Source organism: Danaus plexippus, chromosome 15 (assembly GCF_018135715.1).
Source record: "Danaus plexippus chromosome 15, MEX_DaPlex, whole genome shotgun sequence".
Classification (NCBI taxonomy): domain Eukaryota; kingdom Metazoa; phylum Arthropoda; class Insecta; order Lepidoptera; family Nymphalidae; genus Danaus; species Danaus plexippus.
The window spans coordinates 2,532,832-2,552,816 of record NC_083547.1 but is presented as its reverse complement, the minus strand read 5'-3'; the positions used below and the strand labels follow the sequence as shown (position 1 = coordinate 2,552,816).

General features: G+C 35.4%; 4 protein-coding genes across 8 annotated transcripts; 2 read left to right on the top strand and 2 right to left on the bottom strand.

The window, feature by feature from the left end:
* Nucleotides 1-403: 403 nt before the first annotated feature.
* On the bottom strand, nt 404-9,569 carry LOC116766177 (exportin-5). 4 transcript variants are annotated; one of them, XM_061522801.1, is made up of 20 exons: nt 9,503-9,569; nt 9,225-9,287; nt 8,934-9,079; nt 8,329-8,488; nt 8,029-8,247; nt 7,772-7,942; nt 7,493-7,657; nt 7,246-7,374; nt 6,828-7,070; nt 6,300-6,406; nt 5,956-6,097; nt 5,454-5,637; nt 5,051-5,214; nt 3,903-4,586; nt 3,519-3,747; nt 3,004-3,152; nt 2,562-2,717; nt 1,923-2,177; nt 1,473-1,646; nt 404-918 (listed from the first exon to the last, which is right to left on the bottom strand). In XM_061522801.1, the coding sequence occupies exons 3-20, from the start codon at nt 9,062-9,064 to the stop codon at nt 766-768; spliced, it is 3,615 nt and encodes a 1,204-aa protein (XP_061378785.1). In that variant the 5' UTR covers nt 9,065-9,079; nt 9,225-9,287; nt 9,503-9,569; the 3' UTR covers nt 404-765. The 4 variants fall into 4 exon arrangements, with proteins under 4 accessions (XP_061378785.1, XP_061378784.1, XP_061378786.1 ...); XM_061522800.1 differs by having other exon boundaries at nt 9,225-9,284; nt 9,503-9,561; XM_061522802.1 differs by lacking the exon at nt 9,503-9,569 and adding an exon at nt 9,438-9,477 and having other exon boundaries at nt 9,225-9,284.
* An 868-nt stretch (nt 9,570-10,437) lies between these two features.
* On the top strand, nt 10,438-12,965 carry LOC116766138 (POC1 centriolar protein homolog A). 2 transcript variants are annotated; one of them, XM_061522700.1, is made up of 7 exons: nt 10,438-10,727; nt 10,811-11,029; nt 11,106-11,431; nt 11,501-11,585; nt 11,669-11,788; nt 11,861-11,959; nt 12,098-12,965. In XM_061522700.1, exons 1-7 carry the CDS (start codon nt 10,593-10,595, stop codon nt 12,179-12,181), a joined length of 1,068 nt encoding a protein of 355 aa, XP_061378684.1. In that variant the 5' UTR covers nt 10,438-10,592; the 3' UTR covers nt 12,182-12,965. The 2 variants fall into 2 exon arrangements, with proteins under 2 accessions (XP_061378684.1, XP_061378683.1); XM_061522699.1 differs by having other exon boundaries at nt 11,669-11,959.
* On the bottom strand, nt 12,927-13,795 carry LOC116766140 (copper transport protein ATOX1). The gene is made up of 2 exons (XM_032655839.2): nt 13,617-13,795; nt 12,927-13,447 (listed from the first exon to the last, which is right to left on the bottom strand). The coding sequence occupies exons 1-2, from the start codon at nt 13,623-13,625 to the stop codon at nt 13,238-13,240; spliced, it is 219 nt and encodes a 72-aa protein (XP_032511730.1). The 5' UTR covers nt 13,626-13,795; the 3' UTR covers nt 12,927-13,237.
* A 189-nt stretch (nt 13,796-13,984) lies between these two features.
* On the top strand, nt 13,985-19,769 carry LOC116766139 (tudor domain-containing protein 3). The gene is given in 9 exon segments (XM_061522698.1): nt 13,985-14,126; nt 14,219-14,303; nt 14,412-14,802; nt 15,354-15,535; nt 15,714-15,776; nt 15,778-16,300; nt 16,303-16,922; nt 17,182-17,296; nt 17,515-19,769. Coding segments are annotated over 9 exon segments (2,058 nt in total). The 5' UTR covers nt 13,985-14,091; the 3' UTR covers nt 17,559-19,769.
* Nucleotides 19,770-19,985: the final 216 nt, after the last annotated feature.

Sequence of the window (19,985 nt, the reverse complement as noted above, 5' to 3'; positions counted from 1 at the left end):
TATTATTATCCTGATGAGAGAATAAAATTAAAAAATATTCCTTATATATACGCTTTTTTTAATGACATTTGGCGTATAGCGGCTACGTACGTTAATTACATTCTATTTAACACTATTAAAATCTTGTTTATTTAATGAGATCTAATACTTTCGCGAGTTTTATTCATTTCAATGAAACTAATATATATCGGATATGCTACGTTTCGGTTACTTTTCATTCACATCTCGTTTATTATTTTCCACATTCGTGAATCCCCTTTTACTTAACCTGTTTAGGCTAAAGATTAACACAATTCCTGATTTAACAAGCTTAACTGGACTGGACCGGACTAACTGGAGTTTTTTTTAAGTACGTCCACAAATAATGGATATTATCTGTGCGACGATACAAATAAAAAAGATATTTTAATAATATAATTTATTAACATATAAACGGTTATTATTCACAGTAGAACGTTTTAATAGCGAGTAGGATATGGCTTGCACTGTCATGCAAAAGGAGTCCACGCGAATCGAGCTATGAGAAGCAATAAAAAATATATACCATAGACACGAGGTCTCACTGCCGATGGATGTTTAAAATTATTCTATACAAAGAATAAAAAAAAAAAACTTAAAAATAACTTCAGTCCTAACTGTGTTCGTGACACAGTAATTCAGTTAATAATGTTATAATTCATCGTATCTTGGATACTTAAAATCATATACAAAGAGTTCGCGTGGCTCCGCCTCTTTAATATTAATTACTACATAGGCCGTTTCCTGCTAGGTTGGAGCGTTTGTATTGAAAAGATTTTCTAGTCCCGCCCCGTCCGTGTCCAAGGCGCTGCGAGGTTTGTCTCTCTGTATGTTCATCGTAGGTAGATCCAGTATGAAGACCTCCTTCTTGAACAGTTGTCCGACGTTTCTTCCTATCAACTGTGAAGGATATTCATTTTAATACAATTATCACTTGTAAAAACTCAAATAGTGAATTATGTAACTATGTCAAAAATTCTCATACACGTTAAGATATTCAATTAAGTGTAACTCAGATCTACCACGTCTTTTCTTTTAGAATACAAGTATAGTTATAATGAGACCCCAAACATATTTTTTCTTAGTAAAATGCGACATCGGAAACGGGTTTTTGACTAAATATAAAATCTAAACTATTAAGTTCTGTTTCCGATTGAAAAGCATTCCGGAATAAAATCTACTTATTGTAAGTTATTTTCAGAGATTATAAATGTAGGTTGTTATTTACAAGGTGTACATTTAGATTTGTTGGCATGAAATAAATAAAATCAACCATCCAGAATACATATTTAAATATACAGAAACATATACGTTTTGATTTTAGGGACGCCTTTGGCTTAAATCGTTGCATATTCTCCTTTCCTAAGGAAAAATAAAATTGGTCGTTTAGAGTATTTATTGTCTACCTGAGGTTATAATGTAGTATATGATATATGTGTGTGTTTGTTTGTTACCCTGGAGGCGATCTTCTTGAACAGGTCCCTCTTGCTCTTGTCGACCTTGGCGGGCCTGAGAGGGGGAGCGGCCAGTTTGTCGTCCAGGCGTTGCACGTCCACTGGCTCCACTCCGGGGATAGCACACAACACTGACGACACCTCGGGGTACACGGGGCGGAGCGCCTCGTAGGTCTGAATATAATATATATGCAATCAAAACCATATATATATTCATACATAATGTTTGATGACAGATATTTAATTTTGATCAATTGATTGACACATAAAATAATACTTAATATTTTAAGTACGTATATAAATTCTGTTCATATTTAAAAAATATATATATTTAATCAATCTGAAACACTACATGATTTATATATAAACGCGTGGTGTTTATGACGTATGCACAACCACTTGGTATGGAATATATAAGACTTGTATATAATGAATATTTAACACGAATACCTGGACAGCGAGGGCCAGTAGAGCAGCCTGATTCGCTTCATGCTGTCCGTGTAGTCTGAGCGCGTGTAGAACGGCGGCCAAAGCGCCTGCAGCCTCGCCGGCGCCTAGAGCTGCGCCGCCGCCGCCCAGCGAGCCTCCGCCCCCCGGCAGGGACTCCGCCCCTCTACCGGCCAAGGCCGCTCGTAGAGCGGGTAGTGCCAGCGAACACGCGCGAAGAGACGAAGTGGAATCGTTCCAAGTGAGGGCGCGGAGAATCTGAAAATGTTTTAATGAAATCTTTTATACTGTAACATATTACAGGTTGGACAAATATTTACTTCTGCTATCAGTTGAATTTAAATTTGTGGAAAACTAAACACAAAACGATTTTGTTGCTGTCGTGTGTCAATACGAGTTCTATGAATCAATATCTTCGTCCTTTTCAGTTCAAGGAACATCTGTTATACACAAGTAGAGTTATAGTCCAAATAATATTCAAACTTAGATCTTATAGATTTTCAATGACTTAATAAAATAGTAGGTAAAATGTCATCTCTTTTCTCTGTCAGACACATTTTTGTTTATAAAATTAATCATATTCCTTAGCTTTATATGAATACAGCCTCTATAATAATAAAAAATATGCACAACATCACTCACTGTGTGTAAGACCGCGGGTCCCGCTATGGGATCCGATATAATGATCCCTCCTAACTCGGAAACTTGTTCCGGAGCGCGGCCAGGATTCACTGGTGTTACGGTTTCATCCTCCATATCCGTACTCTCAGCGGTGACACCGCCCTCCACTAAACAAACCTGCAAGCGATCAAAAGATCATTAGCACGGATTCCTTCCATTATTTTCCAAAAATCATTAACTTGGTATAAAAAAAACATATACATTTATTTATGACTTAAAAGATGCCAAGCAAATCCGAAAACATAGTTTTACTTGTAATGTGCACTGGCGTAGTTTTTATATTTCACTCATTCCAACTATACACCGAACATAAATTGTATTGAATAAGGAAAAAAAATTAACAATTAAGGTTATATATAAATATATATATATATATTTATATATTGTCAGTATTATAACCGACCTTCAGTAGATCAAGGTGTTCCCTAGTGAGATGTCTAACCAGCATATCTTCCAGCACCTCCTGTGACTCACTGCCCCCCTCTTCTTCTAACTTCCCTGATTCATATAACGACGTCACGTAGTCCCAGCGCTGATTTAAATGTACCAACACTGTAAACAGCGACAAGCTGGTTAAGACAAACGATAATAATACAGCTGGAATGATATGTTAATTGAAATACATACAAATTATTTATATATTTTATATAATCACTAATGCTGTTGAAACACCTCTCTACGAGCAGAATGTATATGAGATTGTTACTCAGGAACACGGACTTATTGTAACATGATATGAAAACCTAACATTATACTAGATCGAACGGTCAAAAAACATTTTACAGTTTTGCTACAGGACCAACGCTTGGTTACTCCTGCTTAGTGATGCGGTTAAGTTTTTTGTAAGTCTTTTGTAAGTATTATAAGTAAGTCTTTTGTAAGTATTATAAGTTAGGTTATTTGGTATTAGGTACACACTGATAGGAGCTAGATGTTGTAACAGCGGCAGCGCCACGTCCCTGTAGTGAGCCGGCGGGCAGTGCAGGAGGAGTGGTCTGAGAGCGGCTCGCAGCACCCGGCGGAGCCAGTGCTCGGGCAGACGCTCCGGAGCCCCCAGCAGAGACCCCGCCACCACGCGCGCCAGACCTGCACAGCTGTACAACTCACGACCCAGAGACGAGGCCGCCGCGCCCACCAGCTGACACACCTGGGCGGAACACGGACTATATATAGACACATAGGTAGATAGACTCAATGGCAGAGCAATAGAGTGACACGTTCCCTACACTCGAGCGATATGATACTTGTCACAAGTAATTCACATCCATATTCCGTTTAAACAAACCAGAGGAGATTACTCACATTGTCATGTAGCGTATGAAGAAGATTCTGCATACGGTCCTGTGGTGAGGTCGGTGAGGCCGGCTGTCCGGTGGGCGAGGACGGCGCGTCGTCCCGCAGCCCTAGGAGGTTGCGGCGCTCCGCCGGCGGCGGCAACAACGCCCGGGCGTGACCCGCGTGCCGCAGGGAGGCCGCGTGAGGCGAGTGCAGCTCGTGCAGCGAGCGAGCCAACGCCAGCACTCCGGGGAACAGAGGCAGCACGTGCACCCCGCACGGGTTCCTCCACACTGGATTCCCCGAAGCCGTCACGCCAGCGCCAAAGCCCCCGCGAGCCGCCTTGTCCGGATCGGCCGGCACTTGAGTTCTTTTTACGACACCGAGCGTGAGGGTGAGGGCGTGAAGTAAGGTCCGGCGAGCGGTCGCGCGCTCAGGGTCGTCCGTGGGCGGCGCGTCCAGCCCTATGAGCCGCGCCAGCCCCGCCGCGGACTGGATGTGTTCGGCTAAAGCGGCCCACCGGTCGCGACAGTCGCCCATCACTTGAGCGACAAGAGCACTCTGTCGTTCGTAGCAACAGAAATGGTTGGAGACCAACAGCAGTGCCTCCTGCAGCGTGACGCTCTCCATGGCGCTGAGGTCGGGGCGGGAGAGCGCGGCGCGGGTCAGCTCGTGGAGACGACCGAACACCGGCAGCAGCAGCAGCGGGTACTGGAATGACGTTAATACATACATTAAACCAAAAATATATTCTATTCCCATCGGATAAGCTATGAGCTCTCCTGACGCTCTGAATTATTTTATTTAAAAAAAAACTAACGTTCTCGGTTTACACATAATTCTGACGTCACGGTTCCTTTGGGCCGGCTCGATGACAGTCTGTGACTATACAACAGACAATTATTTTCACTCCAGATCATAATTTTTAAATAAGCGTTTCTCGTGATACTTAGTTAAATATTAAGTAAGTAATAATGAGACTAAGGAAGAACGCTGAATGAAGACGGCTTCATCTGTGAGTCAGCTGGGACGAGACGTTCCAGAGGTCGCAGGTTCGAGTCTTACTAGTGTCGATGGAGTTTTATTCTTTATTTGATATTAAATCAGGGACCCATGATTAATGTCAGAACAGCAACATGGCGCTAACAATTAATAATCTGCGAGGCGTCACTGACCTTGGAACCGAGTTTGACCAACAACCCCGCGGCGTGTCGCCTCACGTTCTTTACGTTCCGTGAACTACGATCTTCAGGCGGCGTCCCCTCGTACACGAGCGACGCGAATATCTTGTCCAAAACACGTGGTAGAAGCTCCGCGCCCGCTGACCCGACCCCCGGACCTTCACATAACGTCATTTATATTATCTGTCACTAACTTACTACACTATACAGAACATAAACCTAGATTTACTATTACATAGTCCTTGAACGATTCCTCTCATGTACTTAGTCCAAAAAATATAATTTCAAAAGACAGTTTTAATATTGATATATCGAAGAATTATTGAATTGTGAGTGTAACAGAAAGTGTGGCAAAAAACAATCAGAACGAGCAAAATAAATCATGACAAAGACAGACCTGCCATCTGACTGTACGCGCAGCTCAGGAACACAAACAGGGCTGATATGAAAGATAACAGCAGCGAGAGAATGAGAGGCGCCCGGGGCTCACAGGACACACAGCGCTGGAGGACGCGAAGACCCTCCGACACATTGGGCCGAGGCTCCGCCAGAAGCAGCCGAGATAGGACCACGTCCAGGACCTGGAGGATAATCGTTATATACTATTAACTTTATAAGAAACTACGCTTTAAATATATTATTTATCTTTTATACAGAAAAAAGTAACAATAAGAAAAGCAAACAATGTATGAACAATAGGTGAAACAAAAGAATTTCACTAAGTGGTTATTTCTATCAAACAACACAACTCACATTTATTGCTAGTATTTCACTAACTATACAATCACTATACCTAAAAACACGTCATTTAATGCTCTGATTCTCTTAATTTTATTTATACATAACTAAATAATATATATATATTAATTTTTATTTTTGCTACCGGTAAATCTTCATACCTGTGCGAGAGCCTCCCACTCCACGTGTAGCGGGTGCATGACGTCACACTGTAGCGGACACGAGTCCACCTTGTCTAACGCCGTGTTCGTCCATTGCTCAACATAAGACCAAGTCACCAAAGGCGCTGCGGTCATACAGTATCTGGAAACGTGGATATATAGCATCAATATATGATAAATAAAATTTCTAAATTATGATCTTAGAATGCCAATAATATTCATATTACTTTAATATTTAATTTACAATACAGAACATAAAAAATATGATATTTTGCACAAATTATTCATCCTTATAGATTATTAATAATAGATAGAGACCAATACGTTTGAAGTATTGATATTACCTGAAGCTCTCTAGCATCTCAGTTCTTGCGCGACTGAAGAACACTGCGAACTCGTGATCGCTGTCGTAGTCACACGCACAGCCGACAGATTCACGAGGGGACCACACCTTAAACATTATATTATATGTAGAGACAAACATTATTTATATTAAGCTATGGAGGCATAATGTTGGCATTGAGTGTATAAAGTGTGGTAACACTTATATAATGAGTAAATATTCCTATTTAACAAACATTGAAACTGACAAATTATTAGGTATTTTTCAATTCTTTTCTCTGACAGTAATTTACTACAATACTTTTTTTACGTTCAATTATATTTACTGGGTGCCGCTGTGAAAAATGAATGAAAGAATATGTGTTATAAATAAAATATTGTCTATTATTAATTTTGTTGGTTATGATTATTTTTAATATATAGACAAATGTTACCAACAAAAAAAAATTCTTGTTTGAATAAGAATATAACATTATATATCTCAGTCAAAGATATAACATTATATATCTTACAAATTGTATAGCACATACCTTCAATATCTTAGGTGTGGCCGCTTGTAACCACCTCGGCACCATGGCCAGTACATGTGGCAGTTTTGATATCTGATCATGTTTAAGGAAGGCGAGCCACACTGAGTTAGCTGTGTGAGCCAATGTGTGCGAGGGGTGTGACGTTAGAAGCAGCATCGTCTCAAGGAGAAGGGGCAACCACGAGTCCACGTTTGTGGCACAGTTCCACATTGAGGTCAGTTGTTGCGCAAGACCAGCGAGAACCTGGAATTGTAAAGACAAATTTGTTTGAACACTTAAATGTCACCATCTACCCTTCGAATTATTTTCCGCGTATGTTGGCAACATACATAACAATCTAGTTCAATGTTTATAAAAGTATTTTATAGAAAAATGTATAGCTAATAATGTTTTTATATAATGAATGTGAATAAGGTACCTGTGAGAGCTTCTTTAGGAACAAGTAATGTACTTCATCTGCCGCGTTGATACTCTGCACGGCGGCGCGATGGATGCAAGAGATTGCGTCTTCACTAAATAATATCATGAGCGGTTTCCGCTCCTTTGTCTATAATAAGTAAATCATTATTTTACAAATATATATATATATATATATATATATATATATATATATATATGTCGGTGTTACTAAATGTTTATTGAGTATTAAATACAAATAAACTAACCGAGCCTTTTCTATTAACAATTTGTAGTAAGCATTCAGCAGCTGGTAGTTGGAAGACATCATCGCTGAGCAATATACATAAGATTTGTAGTAACCTTCCATTATTTGTCACTACATGGTTTGTCGAAACCCATTCCACAAATCCTGTGAGAGTCAGTAGTACAACCTGCAAGTAAACTTATCCAATGTATACATTTATAAGGGTTGCTAAAAATAGTTGCATAGTTATATTTATATAAAAAAATTATCAAATATATATTTATATATATATTTCTCTGACCTGAACAACCCTGCCATTGCTTGCCGCTGCAGCATAATCACCAGCTGCAGTCTTCTCTCTAAACTCTTGTACGTGTAGTTCTATGAGTCTCATGAAGAATGAGAATATTTCCGCCATATTGCTCGTCAGAGCCTGGTATATATCCTTACGACGTTGGTGTTGTTCTAAAGTCTAATCACAATATTAAAATAAATTAAATTAACATTTTTTATGTATATACTTATAAAGGTTTTTTTTTTGTGGCTTTGAGCTTATACCTGTAATGTTGCTACATCCTCAACTAGCCTCAGGAATACATGTAAGACTATTTGCGTGTGCAAATGTCCTCTAGTACAGGCGTCACTAAGTTCAGCTAGAAGTGTTGGCCATTGTTGTGGCCATTCCCTCTTTATCATCTCGACTATCACACGAGCTAATGCATCATTCAAATGACCTGTCTCCCAGCCGCCCATTGAGAGAAGTTTCATGGAATTTTCCTACAGATGAAAACATTAAAGTAATACAAAGTTTGATATGACACCTTTATCAAATTTTAATAGAAAATTTTTATAATTAACCTTAATAAATATCTTTTCTGGTTGTGTAATCTGGGTCCATCTATATTTAACGGTGTGCTCCAAGAGTTGAAGACCAAAATGTTTTACAACTGGTGAGTATTGAGTTCCACTTGCCAGAAGTAAACCTGCTTGGGCACACCATGGTGAATTTTCTTTGAAGCTGTAATATAAATAACAAAATAATTTAATAAATATCCTTAGAATTATATAATTATATAAGCATATATTGGTAAATATAAATATACAGGTAAAAAAATATACAAATATCAGTTATTTAGTATATACATTAAATAATAATAAGGAAACAACTTCTCTCTCTCTCTCTAATAAACAAGAAAAAATGATGCAATATTTATATTGCATTATACATTAAGGTATGTAAACATACCCACGGTTATTAAGATTCCTCAACAATGTAATAAAACTATTTCAAATTAACAAAATTAGTTGGCGATTTATATTACAAATTTCTAGATTAGCAACTTAATTGCTTTAAAATTTCATAATTGACTTAGAGATTAATATAAATTTGTATACCAAAATATGTATATATGTATATTTATCTCTTCTAAATATATTTTTTTCTAATGTTATATCTTCAATACCTTTCACATACTGTGTAGGCCTGTTTCCTGGCGTCTTGATTGGCTGTCGGATTAAGAGTGAGCTCTACAGCATGACTTAATTCATCAGCTATTAAAGCCACTTCCCTTTCTCCAAATCCTACTGAGTTCATTGTAGCTTCTTAACGCTTAAAATGATATTACTATTATTAGAACAAATTCAAGTCAAAGTAAATGGTTTTTAACAAAGAAAAAAATACATTGTCGTGATGAAATACTCGAGCATCTTATGAAAATAAAAACAGCTGCTGTTGTTATGATTTCTGAACTCACCTACTTCTATGTAAGATAGAATCCCATACAATATTTTCACTTCATTGTCCTTGCTTTTTACTGCTGAAACAAATTTTGCAAATAATTTCAAGGTTTTATGGACAAAAAACCTAAACAATTTTGCATGCACCCGGTATGTGACTTCAATATGTTAATAAAGTCAAAGAATTATCAATGCAATTAATTTTAGAAAAGGTATGTTTTAGGGCATACATTGGGTTTTCATGTCCTTAAAACAAAACGAAAGAATCAAAAATTAAATTCAAAACAAGAAATACCTCGTGTGATACAGAGACGAATCGGAAAATATTTCCATAGACCACCAAATTATTTTTAATGTCATGAGCACATGCACATTAAATTATGAAATGCGGTTTATTATGGTTTCGATTAAAAAAATTCTTAACATTCTGTTCTTTACAATTTTTTTTAATCGTTTTTATAAATATGTAACTTCAATTAAAGAAAAAATATAAGTGTAATAACTAGCTCATATATAAAATTATATACGAGAAATAAATAAAGACTTGTTGTTGTAATTGCTTATTATAATAAATTAAAAAATTTAAAAGAATAATATAGCAATAAATTCTTAAAGGATAAATCTACAAATATGGGGTGTACGGTGTAATAATTCCCATTAGTTCAGTTAACAAAATCCGATGTAAGATTCATATTTACTGAAAAGGCTTTAGTGAACAATTACAAACCATTTTTTTTTTGTTTTGATACATAGTCTTATTAAAATAAAATCGATGACTCCTAGTCCAAAACAATAAATGTCCTAATTTGAATTTTTAGTAGTGATCGAATACTTGTAAAATTATTAAACTTACTTAATTTTTCTTGCAATTTAATACTCCTTATATACATTTTGTTAAGAGTTTTTAAACATTTGCTTTTTTTAATAGTTTGTAAAGTTTCTAAATAGATTTTTCCCATAATATTATAAACGGATTCTAATAAATTAAAGCTTGAGTAACAAATTAAGCTAATTTTAAATTTAAATAACAAATTAAGCTAATAATTCATTCTATCAAATTAAGCCTTATGCTCAAACCTAAATAGAACCGTTTTTATCTTTTTTGAGTATTGTGTTTATGTTCACATGAATTTTTTATTTACGTATATATTTTGTTTTTATAAACTCAAATATAATTGAATTCTTTAAAATAAAAAAAAATCGTCTATAGTATCTATCAAATATTGTTATGACAGTACGTCGGTACACAAATTTCAAATTTGTTAATTTGAATTTTTAATAACTGCGATTTTATTGTAAAAATATATGTTTTTATACAATTATAATTATTGAAATAATAAGAAGTGTAAAAGTGGTTTTGGAATTATATAGAATAGTGAACTGCGATGGAAAATAATTATATGTCTCTTGAACCTTCTTTAGAAAAACAACTTAAAGGGCATCGCAAAAGTATAACATCATTATTTTACAATCCTAACGAACAACAGTTAGCAAGTGGCTCTTTAGATAATAGCATATTGGTAATACAACGAACAATGCCTTACTACAAGGGTTGTTTTTATATGATTATATATTTTAACTATATCATACAATTTATTTGTAGTTATGGGATTTACGTGGGACGATGCGAAGTTACAGATTCCAAGGCCACGATGAAGCTGTTATGGATGTAACATTTTCTCCAACGGGAAAATATATGGCTTCCGCCTCTCGAGACAAAACTGTTCGTCTTTGGGTACCAACTGTAACAGGAAGTACTGGTACATTTAAAGCGCATTCTCAGACTGTGCGATCCGTTCAATTTAGTCCCGACGGAACAAAGGCATGATTTAAGAAAAAAATACATTTCGTGAAAATACTTTTTCAAATTATTTTATTTTAATCATTTTTCATTATAGATAATAACAGCATCAGATGATAAAATTGTTAAGTTGTGGTCGAGTGAGAAACAAAAATTTTTGGCTTCATTTGTTGGTCACACAAATTGGGTTCGTCGGGCTCGCATCTCTCAAGATGGATCACTGATAGCATCATGTTCTGATGATAAAACAACAAAATTGTGGAACATAGAAACTGGTGTATGTATAAATACATATAAAGATCAGAGCGCACATGGGTTACATTTGGCCTGGCATCCATCGAGTTGCTATGTGGCTATTGGTACTTCTAAGGGAAATATTAAATTGTATGATGTTAGGACACACAATCTTGTACAATTCTACAGGTAACTAACATTTTAAATCACTTTATATTTATAATATTACAATTAATAAAACATCCTTTTAAATTTTAGTATACACAATGATGCTGTCACACAGCTTGCCTTTCATCCGAGCGGAAGTTATATATTAACTTCCAGTAAAGACGGGACTATGAAGGTAAAAGAATTAACATCAGAAAGTTTTTCGCACTATAATTGAGCACAAAATAATTTAATATTAATAATGCTTTATATTTCAAGATTCTTGACCTGCTGGAAGGTCATCCAATATTTACATTAACGGGACACTCTGGGCCGATCAATGCCGTAGCATTCTCTCCTAGTGGACAAAAATTTACCTCTGCTGGTGATGACAAGCTGGTTTGTAGAAGACATATATTATTAAAGTTTAAATATACACTTAGCAAATATCATATATTCTTGTCTTTTCAGGTCTTTATTTGGAAGACTAAATTCACTGAACTTTCAAATCAAACAAAAGAAAATGTCGGACAAAATCAATTATCGACTCCCAGATCACAGACCTCTAAAGTTAGTTCGACCAGTAGAACGAGAGTTTTGGTTCAAAAGAGATAGCCTTAGCCTTAATGTAGTTTATATTAAGCATAGTAAAGCTGTTCTGTACATTCTAATAATCATTAAAGTATTGACATTTGGCCTTTTGTTTAGGGACAATTGGAAACTGTGATATTTGAATATAATCTAGCTTTTAACAAGCTTGAATTCAGGGAGAATTGTGGGCTTAGTAACTAGATATAAATAACTAACTATTTATCAACGTAATAGGGTGTGAAGATGTGGTATCAGTGCTATCACAACACTAAGTATCCTGTGAAAACTTTTGTCCACATTGATAATGATCCTCATGATTCTGTAAGAAGCATCAGCTTCCAAGATGCACCTAATGCAAACAGTACTATGATAGAACCTGGCGATAATCAAGTGAATGTGACAAGAACTGCTTCAAATGTCGTAAGAAACAACTCAAATTCTCAATTTCACGGGGATTGTCAATCTAGTGAATGTTCGTCATACAGTGTGGGGCATATCAGCCATATTCCTCGTCAACCTCCTACACCGGCTACATATACAATTCCATCAATTGTCGACAAGTCGATTCAATTCCATAATGATGAAGACATCTTTGGTATGATCAAACTAGGAGATGACGATGTATGTTATACAAGTGGTACTATTGAATGGGTAGGTCGTAAACGAAGCTTCCCATTGAATAGTGGTTTTAAAATTCTAAGTCACAAAGAGACTAGTGAGCCGTTCTGTAAGAGAAAGAAACAAGTTGAGAATGAAACTTACATCAGTGGTGTTAACAAATTAAAGGAGTGCGATTGTGCTGATGTTTTGCCCACTGTGAATGCGATTGTAGATCATCTTAATGCGTTACACGAAGCGGTAGATCTTGTTGATTTACGACTCAACACATTGGAGGAAGCCGTGAATCCCAATTGATAAACAATAAATTAATTTCAAATGCAATGAATAAAATTTATATATAAAAATAAATATTTATTAAAATAAATACTGTTTCATATATTTATGACAAAGACCTCCTTTATATGACTTTATATTAATAAAGCTGACATAGATAAATGATAACACTAAAACTGGCTTTAACATTATAAAATTATCTTTATACCTAGTATAATCTGATGACTCCTTAGTTACAATATTAATAATAATGGTAATAATTCAATATTCTTTAAAATCATAAACATGGATCCATAACAATATTTTATAATTTACATGTTGTACATTATGTACATTAACCATAGTCAAGTATGACAATAAATTTTACTGCGTTCCAACATATGCTGTCTTTTTTCCAGTTTTCTTTATAACTTCAAGCAGCTGATCGGCGCTGAGAGTTGATGTAACAGATACTTTTTGTTCTGGAAGAGAGATTGAGATGTCATCAACTCCTTGCCCTTTTAATCTGTTCAATACTCTCTCGACGGCACCCGAGCAGCCCTCGCAAGTCATTTCTACGTTAAAAATATGTGTCTGCAAAAAAAATATATTATTGCACTATAACTCGAATTTAATATGTCACTGATTATTCTATGTTATGAATAAAGGAATTGTGTAGTATTTGAATAAAAGATTGTTAATCTTTCATAAAGAGCAAAGCAAAACAAAGTGTCAAAATTAACAGATATTAATTTGATCTTACCGAAGACATTGTTATTTATTATTTGCAGCAGGTGGAACTACCGAAGAAAAATTTGCAATATTTAGTCTGTTTGAACCTATATTGGATATTTTTTTACGTTATCTTATAAGATAAAAGTTATCTAGACTTTGAAAGGAGGTAGTAGGTACGTAAGAAAGTGGCGTATACTGAACACGTAAGTCATAAGTTCATTGACCTTTTAACTAAATGACTACTCGATAAAAAATTGCAACTAAGCCTGAATTTTTACTGTGTAATGGTATTAATAATTTCATTTTAACAAAAATGCGTATTTATTTTAAATTCGTTGAACATAAGATCTATTATGGTCTATTTATTTTGTATACTCTGCCGCTCTGTCGGGTTTTATAAAAAGACTGTCTGAAAGTTTGACAATTAAGCAAGTGGAGTACGGTGTGTCTTTAAGGATTTAAAATACAAAATTTGGTTATTTATTCCTTATACAAATGAAAACATGACACTCAGAGAGGACCTAATAGAGCTGGGCTGGTAATTAACACTTTGAAAATAATTACAGTATTATTTTAAATTATAATGTTTGTTTTTTTAATATTTCGGTGTTACTACTTTACTACTTTTAGGCATTTGAGTGAAGAAGGTATAGATATTATAACCGAAAACGGACAAATAGAAGATGTAAATATTTTAAGTAGGAGAGCTATAGATGTGAGTAGAGTAAAAATTATTATTAACGTATATTTCACGTCTAAAGACAATCGATCTTCCCACACATTGGACGTGTGGAATACTTAATTGAATTCTTTGCTATTTCAGTTTGATTTAAGAGATATTGGGGATGGAGCATTTCCCGAGGATTTTCCTAAAGATCCATCAAAATTAGAGAAACCAATAGTTGTACAAATACAAAAGATAAGAAATGTTGCTGCACCAAAAGCTAATGAAGAATCAACATCAGCCCCACGAATGCTAAAACTGACTCTGCATGATGGGAAGACAACATGTATAGGTTTGGAAACAAGTCCCATATCAAATCTCAATGTTAATACTCCCCCTGGCACCAAATTGTTAATAAATAATGAAGAGTTGGAAGTGTGTCATGGAGTTATCTGGCTAACACCGGATGTCATCACCGTGCTCGGTGGCAAAGTTACTCACATGATAGAGAAATGGGAACTTAATAGAAGTCTAGCTAAACATACTAGAGGTAAGTTTTAAATAACTTTAATAATAATTTAAATAACTCTTTAATAATAATTTAAACAACTCTAATAAGAAAACACCTTATTAATTAATGCCTTACAATATTTTAAGTACAATTTTAATATGCACTTTTTAACATAATTATGAGGGTTAAATAGTTTATACAAATTATATGTCTGTGGAAGTAGTATAGATGTTTATTGAAAATAATTCACAATCAGCGTCTATGTAACAACTGTTCCAACTGTCAAAGTATATAAATATATATATATATATATATTTTATTAAAAACTGTTTCTTTGATATCTACATTAAAAAAAAAGTAAAAATAATCAAGTATTACTTAGATGTAGTTATATATAACAGAACCACTAAATACAGGCTTGGATATATTTTTTTGTCTTCTCCATTCCTTCTAACACAAAATAATATATCTTTATATATTCCATCTTAATAAATATCAGTTATCAATGTAATATTTAACTTCCCTTCAGATAATTTGAGTTGAGAATACTAAACGTGATTTTTAAAAGGTGATTATTCTTTAAACTTCAGGTGGCATCGGTGTAGATGGTGGTCCACCGCCATGGATACCATTCGGACAGAGATTGGAGGCATTGCCGATTGATAAACAATTTAAAAGCATACAAGATTCATCAAAACAGGACAATGCTGAGTTTGAGGCTCAAAGGAAAGGAGCTATTGCGGAAGCTCAGAGGATGTCAGGAGTAAAGAAGGTTAGTCTTCTTTATTTACAGCTGTGGGTTCTATTCTTGGATAAAGCATTTGGATTCAGTTCTCCAGCCTATAGAATAAAAATTATTTTAGGCTCATTCCAATTAACAAACGGGAAAACAAAGTCCTATGATTAATATTTATATTAATAAGTTTGAACTAAATTTGTTAAAATTCCAGGTGTTTGGTGGTGGTACTAAACCACTATTAGATGCAAATGTGCAGAAGATTGTTGATGCCGGTGTTTTCTGAAGAGCAAGCTGAAAATGCTCTGAAGTACACTAAGAATAATCTTGATAAAGCATTGAGAATATTGCAGAAAAGGGATAATTCAGAAAACAGAAGTAAAGATAAGGCAAAGGAAGCTGATTCCTCTAAAAGAAAAGGTCGTAACAAGGAGTCTAATGACGAAGATGCAGTTCCTGTTAAACCTTCTGGAAAAGTATCACTCTTTGACTTCTTAGAAGATAAATTACCAAATGTACCAGACAAAGATAAGAATAATCGTCGCGAATATAACACGCCATCAGAAGATAGGGGCGAGAGGAGTTACAACAGTAGGGAAAGAAATAATAATAAAAACAGTCGCTCGCACGGTTCAAGATATGATGGTCCGAGACATCGGTCGGATAGAGGACATCACTCCTATGATAACTATCACAATTCACATAGAGAGGAAAGAAAATATCAAACCCAGAACGAGAAACCACCGAGGTTCCAGAAGAAATTAGAAGAGAAGAATAAGCATCAACAGCAGCAGCAGGCAAATAATTTAATTTACATTACAATAACGCTTATCACAACCATCCTAACCAGTATCCCGAAATCAATATGCGGCACGACACGAACTTCAATGACAACCATGTGAACCAGCAGCAAAACTATAGAAACAACATGAACCCCATGGACAACTTGATCGAGGCCACGGCAAATCTAAATCTACTATCGAATCAAGCTAGGCCTAACGAGGAATTGTCGCCAGGCAGGGGCTACCAGGCGCACCCAGAGCTCTATAGCCAGAAACAAGCCTATATTCCTAACCAAAATGTGCAAGAAATACCACCATTCAGGCGGAATAATGATATGACGTATCCCGAACACTACCAGCGGCGACAACAGCAACAACAGCCGAATGGCTACATGGAACAACAGAATCCAATGTATTCTAATATGAACTATATGAACCAGGGTTACAACGGCCGCCAGTATAACTATGGGACCCGTCAGGAGTACAGCGGTCTTCGTACCGGCGGACCATTCTTGCCTGGTTCTCTGTTAGGCTTCCAGAACGCAGCTGTCAATGAACAGGCTCGGGCGATGCTTGGCGTGGCGGATATCAACTGGAAGGTCGGCGACAGATGTCTGGCTCTCTACTGGGAAGACAATAACGTGAGTTTTAACGTTTAAATTACAAACTACCTACAATTTTTTTAAGTGTTTTTTTTTATTACATCAAAATTACCTGAGTTTCTTATTTAACTTAAAGCGAGCTGTTTATCTCTAGATGTAAATTCATAATAATAATTGAGATCTATATTTCTTGTTTCTATATGTGTGTTTACTTTTACTATCTTGTTTCGTTGGCATTGTTTTATTGCATTATAGTTTATTGTAATAAAAATATATTTAATATTAATATTCGTTTCAGTTTTACGAAGCGGAAATAACGGGTATATCAGCGAACACTGTTGTGGTGAAGTTTTGTGCGTACGGGAATCATGAGGAAGTACTCAAATCTAACTGTTTACCTTATCCTAACCAGGGTAAGTAAACTCAATGAAGTAAGTAAGTTATATTGAATTTATTTTTATTATTTCAACTAAGTGAATGCTTGTATTTATACTACTTTTATTTACATTCGAATTAATTTTAGTCACCCCAATATAAAGCCAATGTTGTAGTCTAAGTATAATATCTTCGAATATATATGAAGCCCACTCTTCTGGAGACGGTGATACTCATGATCCCTGTTCCTCATCAGGAGCGGGCGGCTTCTCCCGCGGCGTATTCGCGCGGCGGCCGTAGTACCACGCGGCGGCGGCGCGGCGCCCCCGCCTCCCGCCAGCCGGCCGGTGACGTCAGCCGACGCCCCTACCATAAGTTTTCGTTCGAGTTGACACGTATTAGGGGACAAAAGTCTTCCTGTCGGCGGAACGTCTGTAATTTTAATTCATATAATGTAATGCTCTCGTACCATTCACTTGTTGAACTGAGGTTGTAGTTTTTTTCATTGTCTCGTGATTTTTCCGACGTCGATGTATTCGAGTCAGTGTAATGTTGGTTGTTATTTGACAAAAAAAAAAAAATTGTATTCAACAACGAAATTATTTGTATTGCAAACGATTGGTGACTCGAATTATAAAATTCGTGCAGTTTTAGGGCCTTGATGCTGTTATCATAAATGAAACAAGACGGATGCAGATCTGGGCTGGCATACAATTGTTCCTTAGCTAACGGAAACGGAAAAATTAAGCCCATTTTTGTCATTCCGAGAAATAGAAGTTCCAATAGCCAAACGGTCAACTGTGTCTCCACACCGCCTGAGCTGCGGTGATATACGAATTTCGTTATTTAGTTACAAGTACGCGACATTTTATCTTGCCAAGTTCTATTAATCTAAATCAACGAGAATTTTCCCATACTATCTGATTGCCTTGCGCAGGTTTGTGCGAAGAAAGTGAATCATAATATTCTCCCGACTAAGGCGCCGTCATCCTAGAAATGAGTTTCCTAAGCAATGTGCATTAACACTTATTAATAATGTTTCCTCAGAGATAATGATGATGACAGCTCAAAGGCTTTCACTCACGTTATTAATCAACTTGATTTTATCAACAAAAAAAAAAAAAAAAATAAGAAAAATGTCCAATAAGTCAAAATTTCTGGAATAATCTTATATAAGGTGTTCATTAACATCGGCATAATAAAAACTTATTGGTACAAATCAAACATTTTACTGTGCAGCAGACCTCATATCTGGTTACTATACAGCGTGTTCAACAGGCATTTCCTCGTACATGGTGTTGTATGTTATATTTTCTCTAAAACATATGTGATAATTGTCTATTTATCTTACATTATAATCGATGGTTTAGTGTGAAGAGCTATTGTGTTGGTAAGCTCAATTGCATAAAAAACATAATAATAGTGTTAGCTCAAATTTTAATATTAGTTTTTCAACTATAAACATTAAATGTGCTGTGGTAATGTTACGGATATTATGCGACGGATTGTTTCCTTTGATGTGATTAACTCGTTCTGACAGTAACGAAAATAGCGTTCAACATGTTCACACGTGGGTATGTTGAGAAGCTAGGAAGTATGGATTCAATTTGATTGCCATCATCTCTATTTGAACAACCTCATAACGACAGAATGTCGGACACGTGAGGTATATCATTCGAAATATGTTGTTAACTTTTAATGTATGACGAATATACAAAAACGACTGTAATTTTAGATCTGAATGCAAGATTTACTGTTGTTGATGTTTATGCAAACTCGTGCAATGTCGTGAATACTCGTGCAAACTCGTGAGATTCTGTGCAAACTTGTTACAGACAGATTTTAATTACAAGCTCTAAGTGTTGTTCCTCGTGTGCTTTACTTTTGTTACCACTAAATGTATCTGCAGGTGTGGCTTATGAAAGGTCTGGGACCATCTCTATGGTGATTATAGCGGGCAAGGATAAGTGACAAAGATCCAAGCGAACTAGCATCCGCTAACCCTGCACAGTAATTTGTTTAATCATCGATTGTATTAAACTGGAATTAGTTTTAATGTTCATTAATTAATTTATTGTCAGGTCATGTATGTAACAGTAACGGTAGTGTAGCTTGTATAAGTGTATTTTGTTATATTTCTAGCGCAAAGTGTATAATATATAAAATATATTTTGTTTTATTTTTTACCAAAATATAGTTTGTTTCCTTTAACTTATCTATTGTAAAGATTGTATAGACGTAAATCACGGTTTATTTAACAACGTATGTAGATATGTCGATACGAATTATGTTTTTTTTTTTTTTTTAATAATATGTTGGCAATGATTTTCTGTTAAAGTAGATACCGCCTCCACAGAGGTCTAAACCTAATTTATTAGGATGTTAGATAATGACCAAAGCTCAAGTATCAATAATTTGTTAGTTTGTGTAAAGCTTTCGATACATTTATACTGATGTTATGTTCAACTAACAGTTTATAACTTGAAGGCCAATAAAATACATTTTAATTAACACATTATTTTCATTACGTAAAAAATATATAAGTAATAACCGCCTTTCATTGTCCTATTACCCTTAAATAAAATCATTGATTATCTATAAATAAAGATTAATCCAGCAGAAATATATATTTTAAATTGAAGTTATTAAAACGACTAATCTAACAATAAGTAGGTTAATCTGGAAGTGAACTAGTGGTCAGTACTTAAAGAATACTATACGAGTCGT